Source organism: Anastrepha ludens, chromosome 2 (genome assembly GCF_028408465.1).
Source record: "Anastrepha ludens isolate Willacy chromosome 2, idAnaLude1.1, whole genome shotgun sequence".
Taxonomy (NCBI): domain Eukaryota; kingdom Metazoa; phylum Arthropoda; class Insecta; order Diptera; family Tephritidae; genus Anastrepha; species Anastrepha ludens.
Window position 1 is genome coordinate 94,104,003 of NC_071498.1, and position 25,688 is coordinate 94,129,690.

The 25,688-nt window shown below is 37.1% G+C and overlaps 1 protein-coding gene across 1 annotated transcript in view; it reads left to right on the forward strand.

The window, feature by feature from the left end:
- The window catches only part of LOC128870849 (uncharacterized), a 40,568-nt gene extending 15,689 nt beyond the window's left edge, over nt 1-24,879 (forward strand). Inside the window, exon 3 of the mRNA XM_054113290.1 lies at nt 24,872-24,879. Coding sequence (XP_053969265.1) covers nt 24,872-24,879 — 8 coding nt within the window. The remainder of the gene's footprint in view (nt 1-24,871) is intronic.
- The last annotated feature ends 809 nt before the right edge of the window (nt 24,880-25,688 follow it).

A 25,688-nucleotide genomic window follows, 5' to 3' on the forward strand; every position in this document is an offset into this window, starting at 1 on the left:
TTCGACCACTTTTTGCAGCAATTGGGGCCGTATGTCAGCAATAACGCGCCGAATATTCTCTTCCAAGACGTCAATCGTCTCGGGCTTATCTGCGTAGACAAGCGACTTCACATAGCCCCACAAGAAATAGTCCAGCGGTGTTATATCGCACGATCTTGGAGGCCACGCCACAAGTCCACGGCGCGAGATAATGCGCTCACCAAAAGTTTCCTTCAATAAATCGATTGTTGCGTTGGCTGTATGGCATGTAGCGCCGTCTTGTAACCAAAGGTCGTCCACATCAACATCGTCCAATTCAGGCACGAAAAAGTCATTAATCATGGCTCTATAGCGCTCTCCCTTGACTGTAACATTATGGCCGGCTTCATTTTTAAAGAAATATGGACCAATGATTCCCTCTGCCCATAGAGCACACCAAACAGTGACTTTTTGAGGATGTAACGGCGTCTTAGCAATGGCTTGTGGATTAATATATGTTCACTCCAAATGCGACAATTTTGCTTATTGACATACCCATTCAACCAAAAGTGAGCTTCATCGCTGAACAAAATTTTCTTGTGAAAATCGGGATCGGTGGCCATCTCGTTTTGGGCCCAAATTTGCACGATTTGCAAACGTTGTTCAGGTGTAAGTCTATTCATTATGAAATGGCAAACCAAACTGAGCATAAATCAAGTGACAGCTGTCAAAAAGACCATCTACGAAAAAAGTAGTGCCAACTTGAAAACCTAACCTCTAAAAAAACACCCTTTAATTATATAATATATCTAAGGACTTTCCATTCCACCTGTAGCTGTTGTGAGCTTTAATCCTTTTTCCCAAGTTTAGTGTTATTGCTTTTTTTATTATTTGATGTTGGCGGACAAAGTTTTAATAAGAGCATCTACATGCACGCAAAAATTAAATTTTATATATATTTACTTTATTGATCAAACTGTACTAGCACACATGGCTTGAAAAATGACAACAGCAAAGGGGCAATGCGACCCAAAACTCACATTTAATTAATTTATGCGTACGAAAGTTGAATGCTTAAAAATGCAATTAATGTATTTGTAGTGAATATACAACTTGCTTACACATCCATATACATATATGCACATATGAACATAGACAGAAAATATATTTTGAAGGCTAAATATTTGGAGAATCAAACGTCATTATTTAAAAGGCATTTTGGGACGTTTCTTAAGAAATGATTTTTGATGCATTTATGTAAATACATTTGCACACCTTTGCACGATATTTTTCTGTTGGTCTAATAATAAACGAAATACATGAAAATCTGAAAAGATGAAGACGCAAAAAACTTTCCAATATCTCTATCGATGCTTACAAGTTCGAAAGTGTAGAAAATTCCAACTACCAGTTTGTATTAGTAAGCAAGAGGAACGATATTAGTGTCACCACCCATGAGAGACTGATGGCAGCCAACCACCGCTAATATAAAATTTCTTTCTAGAAAATATAAGCTTACCATATATCATTCCATGGTAAGGCAAGTACTTACATACGATGCTGAAATTTGGTTTTTCCCCTGGCAGAAGAAGCGAAGTCTTTCTTCTTTCTGAGCGCATTATCTTAAGAAACATCTTTGGTCCCATATGAGATCACAGCGGCGGTTATCGGATACGGTATAACAATGAGCTGATTAGCCTGTGCAACGGCAAAATTGTTGACATTTTTTTTGAAACTCAACATTTGCATTGGACTGGTCCACAGAAAAAATAATTGATTCCAATCCAATCATAGGAAAATGCAAAGGCAAACCTAAGTTGGCATGGCTACAAAACATCGCCAAAGACCTAAAGAAGTTTATAGTAAAAAAATTGGAAGGTGGTGGCTCTTAACCGATATAAATAGAAGAGGAGCGTTGAGGGAGCTAAAGCTCACCCCGAGCTGTAATTCTCGTAGATGATGATGACGATTATCGCTCGTGAGTCTTTTGAATCTTTCCGAAATTTAAACCACTGATCCAAGTTACCCTTTTCAAGTATGTCAAGTCATTCGAAAGCGATACAGGAAAGCCCATGGAAAATATAAGTAATACAATTTTTTTTTTGTTTTTGGCCAATTGAAACATCGTGAAAACTCTGATGGTGAAAACTAAATTTTAACGATTCAATAAAAATTTGTATTTCGTACTGAGAAATTCGACTCTCCTGCTCCTTTAAGTAGCTCTAGAGTTTAAGGGGTATAAGCAAACATTACATGATCCCAAATTCTCACTTTCCCTTTCTTTCAATTAGTCATTAGAGGTCATGGCCAATCAGTTCTTATTTCGTGCGCTATTGTGTTACTTTCAGCGCAAGTTGTGTAGGTAATCGGCTTCTAATCTAAAAACTACCTTCTGCCAAAAACAATATCGGGAATTGTTCATTCAAAAAGCGCGCGTTACCCAACTGTCCTCTGTAGTGTTGCAGAGTTTAAGCGTGATCTGTCGATTTGCTTGTTCAGTCGACCACAGGTGTGCTCTGCGATTTTCACTATGGCTAAAATATCGAACAAAGAATTTGTCTTAAATTTTGTGTTTTTAAAGGGATTTTGTGTTCCAAATCAGTGCAGAAAGCCTATGGCGAGTGTACTTTACCAAAAACACGGATCTACGAGTGGTATAAGGCTTTTGCAGAGGTCCGAGAAGTCGTGGAAGATTTGCCCCGATCTGGTCGCCCATCAATGTCTTCAACGGATGAAAACGTCGACAAAGTCAAGGAAATAGTATTGGAAAATAAGCATTTAAGTTAAAAGGAGGTCGCTCGTGACCTTAGCATGTCTCACGAATCAATTCGCAACATTTTACACTATCAGTTGGGCATGAGACGCGTGTCTGCTCGACTCGTTCCAAGTATGTCTCCAAGAGAGTTGAATTTCTTTAAAAAAATTCATAGGAAAAAGGTGGCTGAAGACATGCTTGAGCAAATGAATTCGAAACCAACGTTTATCCAGCGCATCAGCGCATCATAACAGGTGATGAGACGTGTGTATATGAGTTTGACATGCAAACCTGTCAACAGGCGGCTGAATGGCGCTATCCACATTATTCACATGAACCGAAACCAAAAAAACCGCGTCAAAGTCGGTCAAAAGTGAAAGCCATGCTACTGAATATTATTTGGAAGTCATTCGACGTTTGAGAGAGAATGTGGGTAGGAAACGGACCGATTTGTGGAAAAAAAATCATGGATTTTGCACCATGACAACGCACCGTCGCACAGGACTCATATTGTGAACACTTTTTGACCAAAAAGTCGACAAATATCATCGAACTACCACCGTATTTACCGAATTTAGCCCACTGTCTTTTTTCTTTTTCCCAAAACTTAAAATGCCACTCCGCGGACGCCGCTTTGAGTCGACAGAGGCCATTAAGGAGAATTCTCTGAAGGAGTTGAAGAAGATCTCTACAAATGCGTTTAAAATATGCTTTGATGACTGGACTAATCGTTGGCATATGTGTATTGCTTCGAATGGAACCTATTTTGAAGGCGACAAAATAAATTTTGATAATTAAACAATTACTCTGCGTTTTATTGAACAATTTCCGGTACTTTTTTGACAGAATGTATACGACCGCCCATATTTATTTAACTTTGCGTTTTTGCTATTGCCCAAATATTTTCAACATGGTTGGTTTCAGGTCACTGTGGAGCCCAATGCAACATTTCAATCCCATTTTGTTGTTTCCACTATTGACATGTTCTTGCATGTTCTTCCAAACATCTTCGCAGCTGACGGCAATAGTGCTGTTTGTATTCGCCAAAAAAAGATTCCGCCGTGAATATTACGTTTCTCTCATTCCTTTTTAAATTTGCCTTAGCCCATGCCAGTCTCATTATCAGAGAGCAGCGGTTTTTCCATATGCTCCGGCATTTGAGGTCTTCTGCTCGTAAAAATCGTCGAACATTGTCTTTGGATACATTAACACCATTTTTCCTTAAAACTGATTCAGCTTCACGCAACGATAAGTACAGCTTTGATACAAACAAATCAATGAACTTCTCACCTTGCTTTAGAAACTTTGTGTTTATTGCTTCATCTGGGGAAGACGCCAACGTTTTTAACTTCGGTATACCGTTTCATCCGTATTGAGGAAAGAATACGTCTATTTAACAGCAATTAATTTTTTTTATAACAGAACTCTAAGTATGAATTCTGCCGGTCATAGTTCTATTAGACAAACTGTACTCTTGATTATGTGTATGAAATAACTTACGGGGGATCTACTAATTTTAGTACTCAGACGTTGGAATCGATGTGAAACCAAAAGAAAGTATAGAACACATAATAGCATGAGCAGCATGGATTAATTCAATGGCTTTGAAAAGATTCTCTTCAAACAAAAAGTCTATTAGGGAAGTATACAATTTTCTTTTAAATTATATGTAATACAACATGACTTTATATCACACTAACTGACTTATACTCTTCTGCAGTTTTCTCGCCATTTTAATTAAGATTGCACTGAATAGAACATAAAACTTATTTATGTGTAGTACATCGGGCCACCTCTAAACATTGCTGTACACATTGCAATTATTATCAGCAGAAAAGCACTTTATCTAATTAAGAGTATATCCTAGCGATCTAGATCCCGATACCTCGGGATCCCGAAAATTTTTAGGTCCCGAAACCCCCGTGATTTTTGGCACATATTTGTATTTAAAATTTTTTACAAAGCATGTGAAATGGAGACAGAAAATTACACTCAATAATCTTTCTTCTCTTCATGTGGTATGATTATTTTAGCAAATCTAGAAATACATGATTTCCTACAGACAGCAACAAAAAATAAAAAACACTTAGCTATAATAGTTTATAGTTATTTTTAAAATAAATGCAGTGACAATTTTAAACTCTGTTTAGAAGAAGCAAATACAAAAGCCAAAGAATTTGGAATTTTATTAAATTCATTCAATGTTCTATGCTCCCGCCCCAGAAAGAAAAAATTATTGCTCCGCAGCTTTTTTTATGGAAATTAAAAAGATATATTAAATGCGCTGTAAAAGAAATGGGCAGTCAATTACACCACTGGTGGCAAAGACATGGTGTCAAAGATAAGGCACATCTTGCAACATACGAAGCAGTCGAAGAAAATACTTTTAAATTCGATTAAGTCTCTTAATATGGCAAAGGTGATACAGAGCGGCAGACCGCATCCACTTCAAGTATATATACATATATTATGCCGGGTCGATTTGTGGGGAGGCCAAAAAATTGCCCATTGCTCTGTAAAAATCATATTCTAGGGATCAAAATAAGAAACTTTGTCGAAGGAATCATACCTCTAAAACGAATTCTGATGTCCCCCAATTTGGGTCGAACTTTTTAGTTTCTTTTCTCATGTAAAGGCCAAAAATGGTGATATTTTGAAATGATTGTATGGGGCACCCCCCAGGGGAGCTCCAGGGGGTGTGCCACTGGCATAGGTGGATCTTCCGTCCAAAGTTAGTGGGGGTCGGTCATACATTTGGACTCGATTGGAGCACTCTAAATGGGTCAAAGTGGGATTTTTCGTTCGACTAAAAACTAAATTTAAAACTTATTATTTCAAGGCCAAACCATATTATACTGGTTTTTGTCCCGCACAAATAAGGGCATCGAGTTGTTTTTTTAAGTTACCTTATGAGATATCCACATGCCAAAAAATGATTAAAAAATTATACATGTAACTGTTTTGTTACCGATGAAATAATTTTTAATTTGAATAAAAAAGTGTATTTAAAACTGATTCTTATTTATTATTTCGTAGGAGAGCATTTCAAGCAATATTGACAGCCAGCGTAGCCGCTGGATCTTTATTCGCTGCGCTATTTCTAGGTCGTCGTAAAGCTCATACAGCTCATCGTTCTATCGCCTACGATATTCGCCATTGCCAACGACCAAAAATCTTCCGCAGAATCTCTCGTGCTAACCGGCGCCAATTGGGCACACCACGTAAAGCCAAGTGCTTCTCCACCTGATCTTTCCAACGCAGAGGAGGCCTTCCTCTTCCTCTGCTACCACCAGCTGGAACCGCATCGAATATTCTCAGAGCGGGAGCGTTTGTATCCATTCGGACGATATGATCCAGCCAACGTAGCCGATCCAGCGGCGCTATGCCTATGTTGTCGAACCATCGATTGCGATATTCGCCGACGCCAACGTGCAAAGTTTCAAAAATCTTCCGCAGAAGCTTTCTCTCAAATACTCCAAGCGTCGCTTCATCAGATGTTGTCATCGTCCAAGCTTCTGCGCCATACGTTAGGACGGGCATGATAAGAGCCTTGTAGAGTGTTAGTTTTGTTCGTCGAGAGAGGACTTTACTACTCAATTGCCTACTTAGTCCAAAGTAGCGCTTGTTGGTAAGAGAGATTCCTCGTTGGATTTCCAGGCTGACATTGTTATCGGTGTTAATGCTGGTGCATAAATAAATGAAGCTTTTTACAACCTCGAAATCATAGCTGACAACAGTAACGTGGGGGCCGATACGTGAGTGCGCCGGCTGTTTGTTTGATGACAAGAAGTATCATACTTCGTTTTGCCCACATTCACTACCAGACCCATTCGCTTTGCCTCTTTATCCAGCTTGGAAAAGGCAGAACTAAAAGGGGGTTGGTAAGGCCGATGATGTCAATATCATCGGCATACGTCAAGAATTGTACGCTCTTATAAAATATTGTGCCTGAGTGATTAAGTTCTGCGGGTCGTACGATCCTTTCAAACATCAGGTTAAAGAAGTCCCACGACAGCGAGTCACCCTGTCTGAAACCTCGTTTGGTATCAAACGGCTCGGAGAGGTCCTTCCCAATTCTGACGGCGCTGCTGGTGTTGAGCAACGTTATCTTGCATAGCCGTATTAGTTTTGCGGGGATACCAAATTCAGACATCGCGGCATATAGGTAACTTCTTTGCGTATTGTCGAATGCAGCTTTGAAATGAACGAAGAAATGGTGTGTGTCGATTCTCCTTTCATAGGAATTTTCCAAGATTTGACGTATCGTAAATATCTGCGATGGTGGACTTTCCAGGTCTAAAGCCACACTGATAAGGTCCAATCAGTTGGATGATGAAGGGCTTCAGCCTTTCACACAATACGCTCGCCTTATGGGCGATATTTATAAGACTAATCCCGCGATAATTGGCACAGATTAAAGGATCACTCTGGGATTTGGCTCTACTCTATGGATTTGGCAGAGCGCACTTAAATTCCAATCGGCCGCCATGCTTTCATCCGACCATATTTTGCATAGAAGCTGATGCATGCTCCTTACCAGTTTCTCGCCGCCATGTTCGAATAGCTTAGCCGGTAGCCGTCGGCGCCCGCGGCTTTGTTGTTTTTAGCGTTATCGCTATTCTCACCTCTCCATGGTCGGGTAGCGGACGACAATTCCGTCGTCAACGATTGGGGTATTGGGATCTTCACATTCTCTGTGACATGCGCAGCTGTCACTATTTAAGAGGTTCCAGATGTGTTCCCTCCATAATTTAAGTATGCTCTGGATGTCAGTCACCAGATCGCCGTCTTTGACCTTCTGTAAGCCGTCTAGCTTTCTGGTAGAATTTTCGGGTGTTGTTAATATTGGCCAGCATCTCAAGCTCCTCGCACTCGCGTTTTTTCTTTCTAATAACACGTCTCTCTTCCTTTCTTAGCTCTCGGCAGCGATCCCACATGGCTTTTTTCGAGTTCAGTGGTCTTAATATATTGAATATCTGAATCCCGACACTAGCCCCGAAAATGCGAAAAAATAGGTTACCTCCTCAGCATGCATATGTGCGTATTTGCACATTTTCACCGGGTAGGCGTACAATGCGCTTTTGCGTTGGTATGTTTGTTGTTGCTAGCAGCTCATTCACTCTTAATTGAGTGCATTCACACTTTGTTCTACTATTTGGCCCACATTACGCGACTGCCAAGACACAAGTGCATATACCTTATACGAGCATGTATGTAAGTGTGTACCAAGTCATCAACACGTTCTGGTATTCATTTGTCGTTGAATCACTTGAAGGGCACTCACAGTGACCGACGCGAAAATTTCCTAAAGATAGCCACGCTCCACTTCTACCAACGCCGCTAATGACGGTGGATTGTAAGTGAAAAGTGGCTATAGCCATGTACATCTATCTGTGCGTGCGTATGAGTGCTCGAATGTATGGCAGTTAGCACCATGCATAGAAAAATAGTTGTTGTTGGACGTGGTATTTAGTACTATCGTGTATTAAATCGTTTTCTTTGTGGTATCTTTGACGTTGCGAAACCACAAATGTATCCTTTTAAAGAGTGTGAAGCAAGCGCTTTTTGCTGGCAGTTGTTTTGCAGCGGTTAAGCTGTTGCATGAAAATTAATTGGGCTGAGCAAGCGTCGGAACTGCTTTGAGTTCTATAAACATTGGCGTACATATGCACATACATACATATCACAAATATGTCCATAGACATGAGCATATACCATATTCACCTAAGTAAATATGCAAATAAAATATACATGCACATACGTTCGTATATGTAGGTATAAGTGGTCGCATAAAGTCTGTAAGTTGCACTTGAATGTTTGCATGCAAATTAGCCAAGCAACAGGTAATTGATGCCAATCTCACTCTATAAAACTCATTGTGCAAAAGGGTGCTCTATAGCAGATTCCATGTCGTAATTCAAGGCGAATCAGCGGATCGAATGAAAACTCTTTCAATTAGATGCGGCTACTTGTACATATGCATGCATGTACTTGGAGTCTGAAATATTTAAAGAAAAATTCTAAAAAATTAAATTAGTGCCAGCTAAGAGTCTCAAGCTGCGCCTGTGGTAGAGTGGCTTTCTGGCATTTCAAGCAGTTCCCATGATTACTAGAGTATATCAGAATAACTGTACTTTTTGAAGCAATTACAAGAAATCAAGAGCAACCGGTGACATAAGTCTCAATTTAATTTAATTATTCTACGCAACATTAGCATCTGTAATTGATTCAATGCTAAGACTACAAACATATTGCCTAAAGCAAATATTTAAATTTACCTAAAAGGAAAGCTTGGCAAATAAATGGTTGTACAATTTTCGGCACGATTAAATATCCATTTCAGTTTTAATGTTTCAGAACTAAGTTTTTGGTCATTACTATAAAAAGATTCAGCCACTCCCCTGAATTACCTTTGTATGTATGTAAAATAATAGAAACGGTAAGACATTAAAATTTTATGTGTACGCTCAGTAATATGCGCATATATATGTGCATATGTATGTATTTAAGGGTGCAATCATTGATTTATAGCTGACTTACGCAAACATACAAAATTCAACACTTCCAGATTTACTAATTAAGGCTAGCCGCCCCAAATATCGATTTTGTAAACACAAATGCATTTACAAACATTCGCATCTACTTATAAGCAGTCATGGCATATGTATGTGTGAATCGGTAAAATGGACTTAAACCATGTGTTTCTTGCCTCTTTTGGGTGGGATACCTCGAACTAAATAGCAAACACTTAATCAAATGTTTCATTTATTCAGCCTAAAAACTACTATCAACTGTGTATGCAGCAGGAATCTGCATAAACCCCCATTTAGTTTAAGTTATAGAAAATACTTTGTATTATTCCTACAGGCATTCTTTCTTTGTTATACCTACAGGCATTCCTTCTAAAATAACAGTAGAAACATCCGATCTCTGTAACCGTACCAAAAATTAGCATGTACATACATATAATATTGCTATCATATTTGTTTTTCCATCTGTATTTTTCGTTAAGCAAACAGTGCCTGCTTTGCAGATTTGATACTATAAATAAGGTTGCGAAAATACATTGCACCCTCTTCTACTTGGTGCGTGAACAAATCCACACATTATTATACTTAATTCCACAAAACAAACTGTATAGCTGTAGTAATATACCAAATATGTAAATTAGCATACGAAATTGTGCAATCCGAAAGTTCTTCAAGTCCTAAGTAATCACTGTTAACTCGTATCCCTACGATTTCTTCTCTTATGCACCCGTTACAAATTAGGAGGTAGATAGGTAGGTAGAAGCGGCAGTCGGTATTTGAACCAACTCACTTAGACCGTTGCAGATCCATTGTGATATCACAGTAGCAGTTTATCTGCTACTCCTCATTTAACCATTTTGTTTTAAGTGCAAACCCATTGATCCGGCTGACACTTATATCCCTAAGGTAATCAGTATCACGCAAGAACGATGAGCCAAAGTATTAAAACCTAGTGGTATGCCACTTGGGACAGTAACGGAGAAGATGTCTGAGGAACTCTTTCTGCTCTTCATTCTTGAACTTTTGCACTAGTCGAAATGAGGTACGTTCAATCTTTGAAACAACTAACATAGAGACTTTTTCCTTGACCGATTAAATAGCGCATTTCCTACAATTTCAGCCTGCAATACGTTACAGTGACAAGGAAAACGTTTTGGTATCCCCGCACGGCTAAAACGACTGTGTAAGATGACGGTGCGCGCTACCACAAGCGCCGTCAGAATTGGAAGTAATCTCTCCGAGCCGTTCGATACCAAGCGAAGTTTCAGACAAGGCGATTCTCTATTTTGTGACTTTTTCAACCTCTTTTTGGAAAAAATCATTCGCGCTACCGAGCTGAACCGCACTGGTACCATAAGAGTACCATGCTACTATCATATGACATTGACATTGTCGGCGAAATCAACCGCGCTGTATGCTCGGCATACTCCAGTTTAAAGAGAGAGGCGACCACTGTAGGTCTTGCGGTGAATGAGGGTAAAACAAAGTACCTGCTGTCAACACACAGGGAGTCTTGGCGTCTTGGACAATATGTCAGTGTTGACAACCAACAATTCGAAGTTGTGAAGAACTTTGTCTACCTTTGGACCAGTATTAATAACAAAAATGACGTCAGCCTGGAGATCAAACGGAGAATAGCTCTTGCCAACAGGAGTTACTTCGGGTTCAGTAGGCAACTAAGAAGTAGAGCTCTGTCTCGAAGGAATAAACTGCCACTCTACAAAACATTCATCATTCCCGTCCTAACATATTGCGCAAAAGCATGGACGATAACAACAGCGGATGAACCAGATTTTGGAGCCTTCGACAGAAAAATTCTACGTAAGATTTTTGGCCCCCTCCTCGCGTAGAACAGCGAGTTATATGAACTATATATGGCCGTGGACATAGTTAAGCGTGTAAAAATACAGCGGCTACGCTATTTTGACTATAACACATGGTGGTAGCGCCACATAAAAAAAAATTAGAAAAACGAGTCAAAACGCTTCCTTTTGGCTTTTTACAGTAGACAGAAAATGTGTATTGCCAACCAACTCGCGTCTAGCTGGAATTCTAGTACTTACTAACTTATTAAAATATGGTACAACAGGATTGGTTGGACCCAGACCGAGTGTTGTGACGGAGTGTCCAACACTTAAATAGCGCCGTTGATTAGTTGCAACTAAATCTGGGGAAGGTAAGAAGAAAAGAGTGTTCAAAGCATCAGAGGGTGTGGTTCTAAGAGAGCCTGATACAAGCGTCATTCGTGAAACCTTCTGAAGCCTGAAAAGGAAGATAGGTGTTATAACGTTCCTATATAGACAGTGAGTATTCTTCGGAGAAAGACCCCACCAGCTGCATCCTATGGCTTTTTTACATGAAAATAGAGCTACAATAGCTTTTCTTACTCTGTCCTATACATTCATGTTGCAATTTAGTTTCTTGTCGATAATCACCCCTAAGTATTTGGCGCTATTATTCTACGTCTAGTCTTATACCATTCCATGTCAAGAAGATACCACTATTTTTTCATAAGTATATAATTCATACTACAAAAAAACCATAAAACGCAGAGTTTCACACTTTGTACAAAATTTTTCACATCACATAATAAAGGTAGGGTCTTTCCAAAGACGTGCCTAGATATTGTTTTAAAGCATGTAAATATTTAGATTCTTTCAGGTTTCACTATTTTTACTCAATTTAGTTTCTTGTCGATAATCACCCCTAAGTATTTGGCGCTATTATTCTACGTCTAGTCTTATACCATTCCATGTCAAGAAGATATCACTATTTTTTCATAAGTATACTATTCATACTACAAAAAACCATAAAACGCAGAGTTTCACACTTTGTACAAAATAAGTGAAAAAATACACCATTTAAATATCCACTATCAGCAAATCTACAGGTAAAATCCGCCAAACAGTCGATTCATGGATGCCTAATTGTTGAGAACGTAGAGATATCGTTATGGAAGGTTGTTGAGCAACACTTTGCGTTGAAGTAGCAATATTCTTAAGAGAACGTCCAGATTTTGGTCTATCTAGCGGTGTACTACCGCTCTACTTGGCAAATGCGAACAACCGTCTAGGTACCGTCTAGGAATTATTCAATTATTTTTTAACTGCAATACTAAAGAAATATGATTACAATTTTTTTAATATTTATAACAATTTAAATAATAAATAATAAAAACCGACACAACCTATCTTGATGATTTCGTACGATAAACATTATATTTTTGACTGATGAAGTCCATTTTTATTTAAAGTTAATGGAAAAAGTTAAAGTTAATGAGAAAAAATCTCCGTAATTGGTTACATAAAGGACAGAACAAACTATTAAAATATCAACAACCACTTCATAGTTCCAAAGTGACGGTTTGGTGTGAATTAGAAAGCAGTAAAAAAATCGCACCATATTTTTTTGAAAATCGTCGAGAGCAAGTAATTTTTGTGGACGGTCTCTTTTATCGGTGCGGTCTGGATCTTTCTTTTCTGCCAATAATGAAAGGCCATTTTTACTTTGGTACACAACACATGGTTTCAGCACACCTCGCCCTACACCACCAAAGAAACCTTGGACGTCCATGAATCGCTATTGCGTGATTCCCTTCCTAACAAATTGATAAGCCGTTTCGGTGGCATATCCTGGCCACCCAGGTATCCCGATTTTATGAAATAAAAATTAAAAGGCTGAATTTAAAGTTTTTTTTCCAAAAAATGACTTCTTTAATTTTTAGCTGTGTTCACATATACCCATGTGTTAGTGACAATTGTAAAAGTGTTCTAAAAAATTAAAAATAAACAAGCAAAACAACAAATCAACAGGTATTTTATGGCATTTGGATTTAGTAGTATAAAAATATAATACAGTAAAATATAAAAAATAATAAAATAAAAAATAACTAATTGGCGCGTACACTTCAGTTAGGCGTTTGGTCGAGCTCCTCCACCATTTTGTGGTGTGGGTCTTGATGTATGGAGGGGCCTACAGTTTTCAGCCGACTCCGACCGACAACAGGTTTTTTACGAGAAGATTTTTCATGGGCAAAATATACTCGGAGGTTTTGCATTGATTTACGAAGGGCGACCGCTTTTAGAAAAAACTTGTTCTAACTGTTAGAGGCCGTAGAGGCCGTACGACCTAAAAACATAGGGTTCAGTTATTTTATGAGTCTCCAAAACTAAAATGACTGGAATGTACTATAAAACTAATTTGTTGTAGATATAAATTAGCAGTGCTGTTGTGTATACTTAATTGAGTATCAACCTTCTTCTCCAATCTAAGGAACCAACAGCTTTATGTCGAATTCGAACAACCAATGATTTCAAAACAGATTTTTTCACGACATAAAGAGTAAAAAAGAATATTTTTTTTTTATGTTTCAAGAAATCGAAAAAAATTTTTTTTAAACAGCAACCAGCCTTGGAAATTCAACACAAACACACATACATCATAAATTACATACTTTTATCTTTATAATTTGTTTTAATTAGCATATAACACTATTCATAAATATACATATGTAATACAAAAACGCAAAATATAGGCACATATTTACGAATGCTTGGAAATAAACATGTTTAAAAAAATAAAAATATTGAATCATCAACCTTTGACTATCTTAGCCAACCAGCAAACCGGTATCGCAAAGATAACCACTATACTATGTAATATGTATTACATATTCATATTGTAGCTATGTAACTAAATGAGAAATCTTCATAAGTTAAAGCAAAATAAAAGAAGGTAATATAATAACAAAAACAATTGATAAGAGCTACATATGTGAAATTGCAAATGAAAGTAATTATAAATTGGAGACGAACTGAACTTTATATCATACTTCCGATTTCGCAATATTTACCCTCCGATACTCAGAATAGCAATTGTCTTTTAGTAAATGGAATTTTCATAGGGGAAGAAACAAAAATGGATTGTCACAGAGCACACGATTGGCGATTGTTCCCCTGCATGAAAAGGGTCGTCCAAAAGACGCGCCTAGATTTTGTTTTAAAATAAAACGGGATCCTTCAGGTTTCACTACTTGTATTTAACAATTATGATTGAAAAATTACATAATTTAATTCCACCATGAGAAAGGCTATAGGTGAAATCTGCCAAAAAATCTATTCATGAATGCCTAGTTCTTGAGAACGTCAAGATATCGATGTTGTTGGCTGTAGGTTGTTCAGCAAAACTTTGCGCTACAGTCTATTCCCTACAGAACGTTTAGTTTTTGGTCTGCAAGTCCTTTCTCTATCTTCGACAGAACAAGTTTTTGAAATTTTTTCATCAACGCTTGAATGGCCGACTCATTCGGACATTTATTTTTACCCAAAAATTCCCCAATTAGCGATGTGCTAAAGATCGACCACTTTCATAATAAGTTTCAATAATTTTAGTGCGTTCTTCTATCGTGTAAAATAAAGCATCTGTCTTCTTGACAAATGTCAAAGATGACATAAAAAAGGTACCGTCTAGGCATTATTCACTACTGACATCTATGCGTCAGTTTTGAAAGACCCTTTATTTTATTATCTTCATTGTAATGCTGCAGGGACGATGCAGGACATGTAAATGTTAAATATTTATATCGAAAGCATTGCGTTTAGATTGGGCTATGACTACTGATGTAGAACAAGTGACTGACGAGTCGTCAATCCATCACCGGTACCTAGCACTTTGGTTCGATCATCATTGCGATGAAGTTTTAGTAAGTTGCTGTGAGCAAGTGTCAGAGGGTTTACGAGTTTGTTTGGACATACTGGATTGCGCTGGGGTGCCGCAGCTTGAAAAAATATTATCAAATACTAAACTGTTCTATGATAGATAAGAATTCATGAAATATCTATGTATATAATTGACACGTTTCGATAATTTAATTGTTTCTTATTTAATTAATAGCTCATTCCCCTGTAAAAGCCACATAAAGTTTCAAACTTAGTGCAAAAACAGTTCAACAAATTTCCATCAGAGTTTCTAACCTTTTAATCATATCAAATTCTTTAAAATGTCGAGGATTCGTTACATGGAGAAAATACATGCACCAAATTTCAATGGAGCTTATAGTCTGATTCAGTTCATACTCGGATTTACATATATCAATTATTATAACGAAATTTCTTTTTGGAAAAAATAATAAAATGTTCGAGGCATAAGAAAAAAGCTTACTTAACTACTTAAATATAATTTTTTTGGAATATTATTATGATGAGCCGTATTTATGGTTCACTTTGGTTATTACTCTGAATATGTCTTGTCTACTTATATACGTTTGGGAGTACATAATACGAGTATACCCATAGGTAAGCAGGGAGACGTTTTTGTCATGATATCACTCCTAGTTGGAGTATAGGATAGAAACAGAGGCTCTCCAATAATTTTTGTCAACCACACCATGTCTGATTTCGTTGGAAGGAAGCGCTGGAAGGCTCTGATAAAAGATTGTGCACATCGAAGTTTATACGCGCCGGTTTCCTTGCTATTTATATAGAAAAGCCATTTTGGCAAAATTATCGTCTTCTCTACGGAATCCAGTCTATTTTTAACCCAGTTCTATTTTCATCTTTCAGTTTTGTAATTAGTCGGCATTTCATCGGTGGCAAAAAACCACGGCATCTATAATCGTAAGGCAGTTGCAATTTTATAGCCTATTGAATTTTAGTATAATAAAATGTAAGTTTGAAGTCGCTCAAAAAATTTTTTCGATTTTTTTCTCGTACGAACATGTGATTTGTTTTTTATTATTTTAACTTCTTATATCTCTCTGAAATTTTATTAATAGTCCGATTTAACAAAGCTTATCTTTTTTGTTTTGTATGTCACATCAATTTCCTAAAAACCTGCAACGCCTTGCCGATTTTGTTCTCACTTGAACACAATGAGAACAAAAGGGTTTAGGTGATTACTCCAGAGATTTAGCAAGAAAACAGCCAGAAACAAACCCTGTTTTTTCGGATATAAAGAAAATTTAACCTAAACAAAAGTGTATTAGCTCCGATTGTGCTAAATGAAAAACTTCTGGAGGTGAAGCCGCAGTTGCAGCACTAACAATCTTACAGCACTTCCCCTTATATATCAAAAAGCAGTTTTCTTGATGAATGCCACATTATACGCTTCTTAAGATATTACACATACTGCGGGCGCTCAGGTTAATGAAGAAATTATTCTCTAAATTTTAGTCCATTTGCAAACTTTTTAAATATATTTATTTTACTTAAACAAATTATATGCGTATGGTCGCATGGGTATGTAGATATTCATCTTACTGAACATTTTGGTGCATTTGTGCATATAAACTACTTTCATTTCATCACGCACTGGACAAATAAATTTTGCACAAATTGCACCAGTAGACCCCTCGAAAAATCACTATTCTCGGCGCTTAATTCTTGATGACTTCATTCAATTGTACATATGTATGTATGGTAGGTACATGCCGCACATACATTCACATATACTTGTACATATATATATATGTATATAAATCTACGAATATAAAATCATCAACAAGCGTTGTTCAAACTGATTGTAGTCCACATTGCACCAATCATAAAACACAACGGCAATAAAATTAGAATTGGTTATTTAAAGCACGATGAGCCGTAAAGCATAGCTGGACGCAAAGTTTGTAGAAAAATAAGAATTGTCTGATACAATGCAATGTCAAGCAAAAGGTGTAAACTTGAGACTATAGCAGCCAAGTGATATCACCCAGCAATAAATCGGGTAAATCAGTTGGTCCCACATAACGATAATAAAACACAATGGAGAAAAATTGCTAATTGTAAAGCTGTGAAATTGAAAATGCAAATTGCAAACTGTTACGCTACTTGTTGTTGTACTTATATAATAGCAAAAAATTGCTTAGAAAATGATGAAATGAAGCAGCTAAATGTACAGTTGACTTCAACACACAAATTAACCTGGACTTTTGCACAAAAACGTAGTACAACGCACATCATTCGATCTTTATCTGAATACGTTGATCTACATTTGAATTTGAGTATAACTATGTATGTAGATAGCTGCGTATTCATGTGGGTGTGTATGCATTCAGCACTGCTGCTTTAAGTATTTCTAAGCATTAATTAACGCAACGCAGTAGCAACATTAAAATTCATAAATTATTCCATCCATAACCTCAATATACGCTGGCCACAGACAATTGAACAGACAATCACAATGAATATGAACTACTACACGAGTTTAAGTTTAATTATCTACCCATAAAAAACTTGTCTAAAGGGATAAAATGTCTATTAAATGATTGCGGTTTTATCTAATATCATTGAGACAAGCAAACAGCAAACATGGAGCAATGAATGTAGTACTTTGGAAAAATGAGAAAATATATATTGGGTATGGGATGCCCAAGATGAACAGTCCGATTCACTTGATTAGAGGCTACAATTTTTATGGAATAGAATGTTTACTAAAGCAACCGTATTTGATCTAGCGACCGCCGTAGCCGAATGGGTTTTTTCTAATAGCGGTCGCCCCTCAGCAGGAAATGGTAAGCCTCCGAGTGTATTTCTGCCATTAAAAACCCCATCATAAATAATGTCTGTCATTCGGAGTCGGTTTGAAACTGTAAGTCCCTCTATTTTGGGGAACAACATCAAGACACACGCCACAAATAGGAGGGGAAGCTCAGCCAAATACCCAGAAAGGGTGTACGCACCATTTATATATATATATATATATATTAAAAATATAAGGGGTGGTTAAGTTTTAAAGGCCGGTGTTGATTTTGAATAAAATACAATTTTTTTAGAAAATTATTGTAATTTCTCTTTATTATGATAATATTGGTATGGCTCAATTACGTATGGATCAAAATATTGGCCAAATGGCCGCTGCGGCTTCGACGCCACACCTTCATCCGATGGTTCAAATTTTCGATGACGCTGAGGCATAATTGAGGTTCTATGCCATTAATGTGCCGAATTATCTCATCCTTTAGCTCTTGAATTGTTGCTGGCTTATCGACGTACCCCTTCTTTTCAATAACCCCATAAAAACTTCGTTATCATCTCACGATAGCGAACACTATTCACAGTAACTGAAGATGATTTTCATCACGAAGTGCGCGATATGCATTTTGATTTGAACGCCCTTTATATAACTTGATAATTCAAGTAAAGACTGTACTTTACTCGAAAAAAACACCATCAAATGTATTTCGCAGCAGTAAATGTTTAATAAAATACTAAATTATTTTATTATAGATAAAAATTTACTGACCTTAAAACAAAACCCGTTAAAAACACATAAGTTGTTTTGTCCAAAGGTGTATATGTAACGAGTATATAGGTATAAGTAAATTCATTAACTTAATAATTTCAAAATTTATGATACAACGTTGTTTCTAAATGAGATCGTAGCGGCTCCAATTTAACAAAACGGTATCAATTAAGTTAGATGAACTAGAAAATCCTTTGACCAAAAACATAGTTGAAAATCCGAGCACAATGCAATTAAAATTTACACTTAAGAAAAATATCATTACCACTCTGGGGTTAATTTGGCATGACATTCCCACAAGAAGCATTCACATATATACATAAATTTCTAACAACACACGCACACACAAAACATATGTAAATTGCAATGAAATATGTTGCTGAAGTGAATAAAATAATGCACCGAATCCGCAGCCATCAACAGATCAGCACACAAGCAAAGAAACATATAAAATAATTAAAAAATATACGCATTAGTATTATTTGCTTACCATATGTGCATAGTAAGTATGTATGAATACACACACACACATATATATGTACATATGTATTTTGTTTGTTAGCTATTGTCGCAAATCGCAGATGTAAGATACGGCAATTGTCACACATTGAGGTCTTTCAACTCGCACTTGCATAGTTACATGCCGATTTGTAATTGTTCTAACACTGTACATACATATAAATGTACCAATTCATTTTGCAAGTACTTCATGGTAAAGAACAAAAAAATATGCAAAAATTGCGTTGAGTCCCTCCACACCCCGGCAATGCGCATTTCAGGCTTGTACCTTAGATATGTAAGCGATATGACAGAGAAAATGGAGTTGTAACAGAGTCGCGAACTCTAAGCCAAAAAGTATACATACATGAATGTGCATACTAGTAACTATCTTTGTATGCATGTACATATGTATGTATATGTGAAACATGAATGTATAAAAGTGCACACGAGGGTGTGCGGAAATCTTTGGCAGTTGACATGATGCCATTGTTTTCTTTTACTTGCCTTGTAGTCTTCTTACTAGCTACACAGAGTCATACCTACAAATGTACCTATGTAGGTGGATGTATACTACATATGTAGATATAAATATGCTTACAAGTAAATATGTGTACTTATGAAAATTATCTTGCACATTGGTATATGAGAGTAAACCTTCACTTTAAACTTTTTTCTGGCAATCACAATGCAATTCTCATGTTACAACACATCCAAATATGACGACGACGACTTGTTCGGCAGTTAAGCACTTAACGCTGTCGTTTCCATTTTAGAAGGACACTTAGACGGTCACCAACGTTCTCAAAGAGTGACGTCGCCGATTCGGCAAACACTGTGAAGCAGCTGCGGCAAACTTTCCAGCAGACATTGGGACTAACAGGCTACCACTTTGAACATAATCAGGCATAAGTACATGTAAAGGCATTTCTACAGTATGGTGTAAAAATAAGTGAATACTGTTGAGTATCAGGTAATTTGTTAAGAGCTTAAGAACTTAAAATGATAATAGAAAACAGATATATTGTTGAAATGATTTTTTTTTTTTCATTATAATCTGGTAGATAATTTCGTGTCATTTATTTTTTGAATATATATAGTATCCTGCATTTGTCCGCCTAGACTCAAATTTGCATGGTCCATTCGATCAGTCCAATTTTTGAGTACTTTTTCCAAAAAATCTGGCCGTATGACGTCAAAGGTGGCTTGAGTATTGAAATTAATCGATTGTTCAGCGCCCTGTGTTGCAAGTAGCATTGTCTTGTTGTCAGATGATGATTAATTTTTGGAACTTCGCGAAGACATTTTTTTATTTTTCAAAGTAAATTTCCACAATTTGGAAGCGTTGTTCTGGCGTTACATGATTCATGATGACTTGCCAAACCTTAATTAATAGAAATGTCAACACAGTTTGCCATTCTCAGCTGTCAAACCTTAGTTATCGATATCGATATTTGTTATGCAGCTTAAGAAACAGCCTATATAAAGATCATCTAATTATAGTAAATGTTTCTTCCACTCTCTTTTTCGATTATCTCTTCATTCTACTGTCCCTGAGAGAACCCCTGTACCAAGTCACTTCTAAATATAAGGTGGCAGCAGAACAACAAAAATTGCAATAGCATATTGATGTTCCTTGACCGCTCCTGCACTGACTCAAACGGATTCGACTCAGGTGTTAAAAGAGATAGTATAACTTTGTAAAGAAGATTATTCGCGTATTATTGTTGATAGTACCTATATCCCTTGCTATGGGAAAAATTAGCCAGTATCGCTGCGGGGTCATATTCCAATATGATATTGACCCCAAGCACACGGCCAAAAACCGCTCAGGAATGGAGCAGCAACCAATAATTTTAAATCATAAGACGGTTAGCATAGAGTCCGATTTAAATCCAACTGAAAGTTGTTGGTGTTTCCTAGAAAGTGCCCATTTACACAGGTAAACATTTAGAAGGGAAATGTTTTGTTCGTGGGCGAACGACGCGGATCCGGAAGAGAGAGAGGATTTTGTCTCCCGTACTAGCGACATGCTTTGTGCTTCTTATTCGTATTTCCAATCTTAAAGCAATTTTTGACTGTTGCTTCATTCGTTTTCTTCTTTTGTGGGAGGAAGTTCTGAGTTCTGTGTTGGGTTTCAATCAAACGAAAGAAATCAACGATGATAAACATCAGAACGCTGCCTGGGAAATGCAGGATTGTTTTTGCTATTAAAAGTTGGTAGATTTTGGAATACGTATGGGGCATATTTATGTTGAATTCTAATTTTTCCCCCATTTCTAGATACTCAAGTTAATTATTTATAATATGAAGTATTTTTAATTTATTTTTTTTTTATTCAAGTACAAAAATGTATATAAAGGGTGGTTAAATTTCAAGGGCCGATGTTGAATGTGAATCACACCTAAACGTCAACGACACCGTTGGACTTCTTTCTTTGGGGTTATTTAAAGAAAAGGTTTACGTCGATAAGCCAGCAACAATTCAAGAGCTAAAGGATGAGATAATTCGGCACATTAATAGCATAGAACCTCAATTATGCCTCAGCGTCATCGAAAATTTTGACCATCGGATGGAGGTGTGCCGCCGAGGACGCGCCGGCCAATCGGCCGATATTTTGTTCCATACGTAATTGAGCCGTACTAATATTATCACAAAAAAGAAAAGTGACAATAATTTTCTAAAAAAATTGTATTTTATTCAAAATCAACGCCGGCCCTGGAAACTTAACCACCCTTTAGATAACGAACTATTTGGAGGTGTGCTGCCAGTCGCGGCGACTATTTGGCCAATATTTTATTCCATACGTAATTGAGCCGTACCATTATTGGCATAATAAAGAGAAATGATAATAATTTCCAAAAATAAATTTATTTTATTCAAAATTAACAACGGCCCTTGAAACTTATCCACCCTTTATATACGTAACCAAATAAAAATTGAAATATTTAAGAAACTGTTGACGAACGTTCTCCGCGGAGGATGCTAAAGTAGTAAACGTCAAAATGTTGCCGAAAACAATTTTGCTCTTGTGACCGCGAATGCAACATGAAAAGAGAATTTCCAGTGACTCCCATCCAGATGTTTCCGTGTGTAAATCGGCACAAAAATACGGCGCACATCCTCATTGGAAAGATCCACTTTGGAAGATAGTGCAAGAGGATTGGCAAAATATTTCGCTCTATGTATTGTATTGAAATATGTACAGTTTTCTACGACTTTCTAAAAATATTGATTTTGATTTCGCTTTTTAATACCAAGGAATTGAAGTTTAATAAAATAAAATCTTTCTTTAATTAATGAAAAAAAAAATATAATTTGTCATTTTTCATTTTCATATGGCGTGTACTCAAATTTGCACAATACTGTAGATATATGTATGTATACATGGGAACATACATATGTATATCATACATATATGATTTACGTATGCACTTGTGACTCTTCTCACATCACTTTTTCAATAGCAAAGTGTCATACGTGGTTAATACCTAATTTTCTGGTTGCATGTGTGAGCCTCATTCATACATTTTTTTATGTTTTTCTTCATTTTTTGCTTGCACTGTCTGGTATTTATGGCACTCCAACGCATTTGGCACTGAAAAAAGAGAGTTGGCCAGAGTGGTGTAGACAAAATGGCACAGACATCCCAATTCAATTATTAATTCTTGGAATTCATGAACCGTTAAAATGTTTGTGGCTGAGGGAATTCGTGAGTGTCTGCATGTAAGGTACGTTTAAGTATCATAAAGGGCAGATAGTATGTAGGTGAGACATTAGTAAGGAGCTAAAATGTAAATTTTTATAAGAGCATAAAATGCATTCTTAAATAATATAAATGTGCGCTTATGGGGGAGAATATGTACCGGTGATATACAACAAAGGTGGTACAGGAGTAGGAAAATCACATAAAAGAACACACTAGGCAAATATCGCAGCCAGAGCTGCTACCATACAGTTCACCGTTGAACACAATTTCTGACGGGATCTGTCCAAAAACTGGTCTCGTAAATCGGGCATATTTTGGGAAAGGTTGAAGCTCACTTTGAATAAGACTCTCCAAACAATTAAGCTCTGTTTCCTACCTGGCAGCTCTAACAGATATTCATTACGGCAAATCTTAGCAGAAACTTGCCAAAAAGAACATCGAATTTTTGTTCTCCTTAAAACTGCAGCTAAGTTCATTATTACACAAATATAAATTGAGTCCTTTATTTAGTGTTTGGCCAAACTGCTTCAGCAGTTTTTGTTGTGCGCCATGATGTTTTTCCACAAATGGAAGGACAGTTGCAGGCTAAACTTTTCTTGGTGTTTCATTCCCTAGCCAAGGAGAATTATAAGTGGAGAATTCATTTCGTTCATAAGGAATCTAATAAAAACCTCAACATTTGACATATGTATATAATATAATATATTTAATTTATAAGTATAGTAGGTCGAGTGATGACAACGTAAAATATGTATCTGCTGAAGTATATGGAAGAAGAGTGGACACAAAGATGTATGGAACTTATGGATAAGTTTTTGTGGCATCGACACAATTCAACGAATTTTAATCTCAAGCTTGCTCTAACTAGATTGTAATATACGAATGGAACCTAATGTCACAGTAAGTTGGTAGGTATAGTGGTTGTCAGTTGACATGCCTAGGCCTGCTGTAGGCCCATTGTGCTACCACCAGGGCTGTCCCCTCTCCTCACTCTACATTGTCCTCATTGAACCAACCTGTGGCTTTAATATATTTAACAAGGCTTGTTATTTTCAACCTTATTCTATCCAGAGCCATGCACCCGCATAGAAAGTGTTCTATAGTCTCATCTTCTTCAATGTCGTTACAGCTTCTGCAATACTCGTTATAGGATGCTAATTGGCGCTTACACCCTTTTTGGGTGTTTGGCCGAGCTCCTCCTCCTATTTGTGGTATGCGTCTTGATGTTGTTCCACAACAGTTTCAAGCCGACTCCGAACGGCAGATATTTTTATGAGGAGCTTTTTCATAGCAGAAATACACTCGGAGGTTTGCCATTGCCTGCTGAGGGGCGACCGCTATTGGAAAAATGTTTTTCTTAATTTTGGTGTTTCACCGAGATTCAAACCGACATTCTCTCGGTGAATTCCGAATGGTAGTCACGCACCAACCCAATCGGCTACGGCGGCTGCCAGTTAGTGAAAGAGTTAAATCAACATCCGTGATCCTATTAACCCATCCGAAACTGCAAAATTATTTTCCAACAAATTGAAATTTCTTCCATTTGTACTATAGAAAAGCAGAGAATATATATACATACCTATACACTTTTTTCGAATTACTAACATGAGTATAGTATTCTGGGCCCAACCTCATTTACGTTAATTCGCGACTCTACTATCTACTATTTTAAACAATCATACTTCTTTCTTTGAGCAATTTATATGCACCGGTTACTGAAATGTTCCCCTTTTTTATTTCAGTTTTTATGAAAGGGGTGAGTGGCTATCAACCAATGTTGTCCATATCTTGTGCCAAGTTTGTTTTATTCAAATTAGTATTGGTGTACACATCCGTAAATGCAATTTTCCTAATCCTACATAGTGGGAGCAAATCTAGGAATTCATCAAGTTTGGCAAATGTGTATACTAAACTTGTTCCAATTATAAAAATATTCCCGCACTAATTATAAAAATATTACTATTTTTGAACTTACGAGGAAACTTCTTACAACACAGGAAATTATTGTCTGATTTGACACATTTTCAAAACCAACGTACCTAGTTTTAGGACTTGGTTGAGACAGATCCATTTTCACTCTAGTTATCGGATGCAGGCAGACATGGAAAAATCGACTCCTTAGATTATTCTGCATATTTTGGTACAAAAAAATCTGTTATTATTATTCTTTTTCGTCCATATTTTCAGTGATCTAACTCGCTAACTCTTATTACTTGAAATATTGTGAGATTTCATTCAACTAACAGCAAATGCACTTTACAAGCAAAACGCTGAACTGCAAATATAAATATTTATTGTATAGCATATAAAAATATGTATGGTATAAAAAAACCGTATCAAGAAACAATCAACAATCAACTGCGTCTAATCTCAAAATAGTGTTCAATTGACTAATGAAAAATGTTTGCCGTCCTACTTGTGTATGTGACTTATGCAGAAATCGATTTTATCCCAACTTATTCAATAACCACTGCTTGCCTTGAGTATTTCTTCTTTTTTTGTTCCTTTCCATTTCTTCGTTGTGTGAAAGTATTTACTACATTTGCTTACCTTTCTGTTCTGGCTGCGCTTGTTTAACATCCACTGCCGCTGCTACTGATGGCACGGCCACCGGCTGCTGTTGCTGTAGCTGTAGCTGCTGTTGTTCCTTCTGTTGTTGGTATATTTGCTCCTGTTGATGCTGTTGCTCCTTCAATAACAGCGAGTGTGAGTCATTCACTGTTGTTGCGCCAGCAGTCTGTGCCGGTATTCCTGCGAAAGTATCTGTTGTTGCGGATGCTGCTGCGACCTCAGCTGCTGCTGTTGTGCCATTGCTGACAACCGCAGCTTCCAGTGCCACAGAGCTTTTCTCCAAAAACTCCGCCATATTGTTATACCGCTCTATACGCTCAGCGCACTATATCCGCCTGATGACTGAATGAGAAATTAAGTGTGTGCGTGTGTGTTGTCGAATGACTGTATCGGTACACGTTTGTCCTAATTCTGTAGCGCGCGCCTTTGAAGA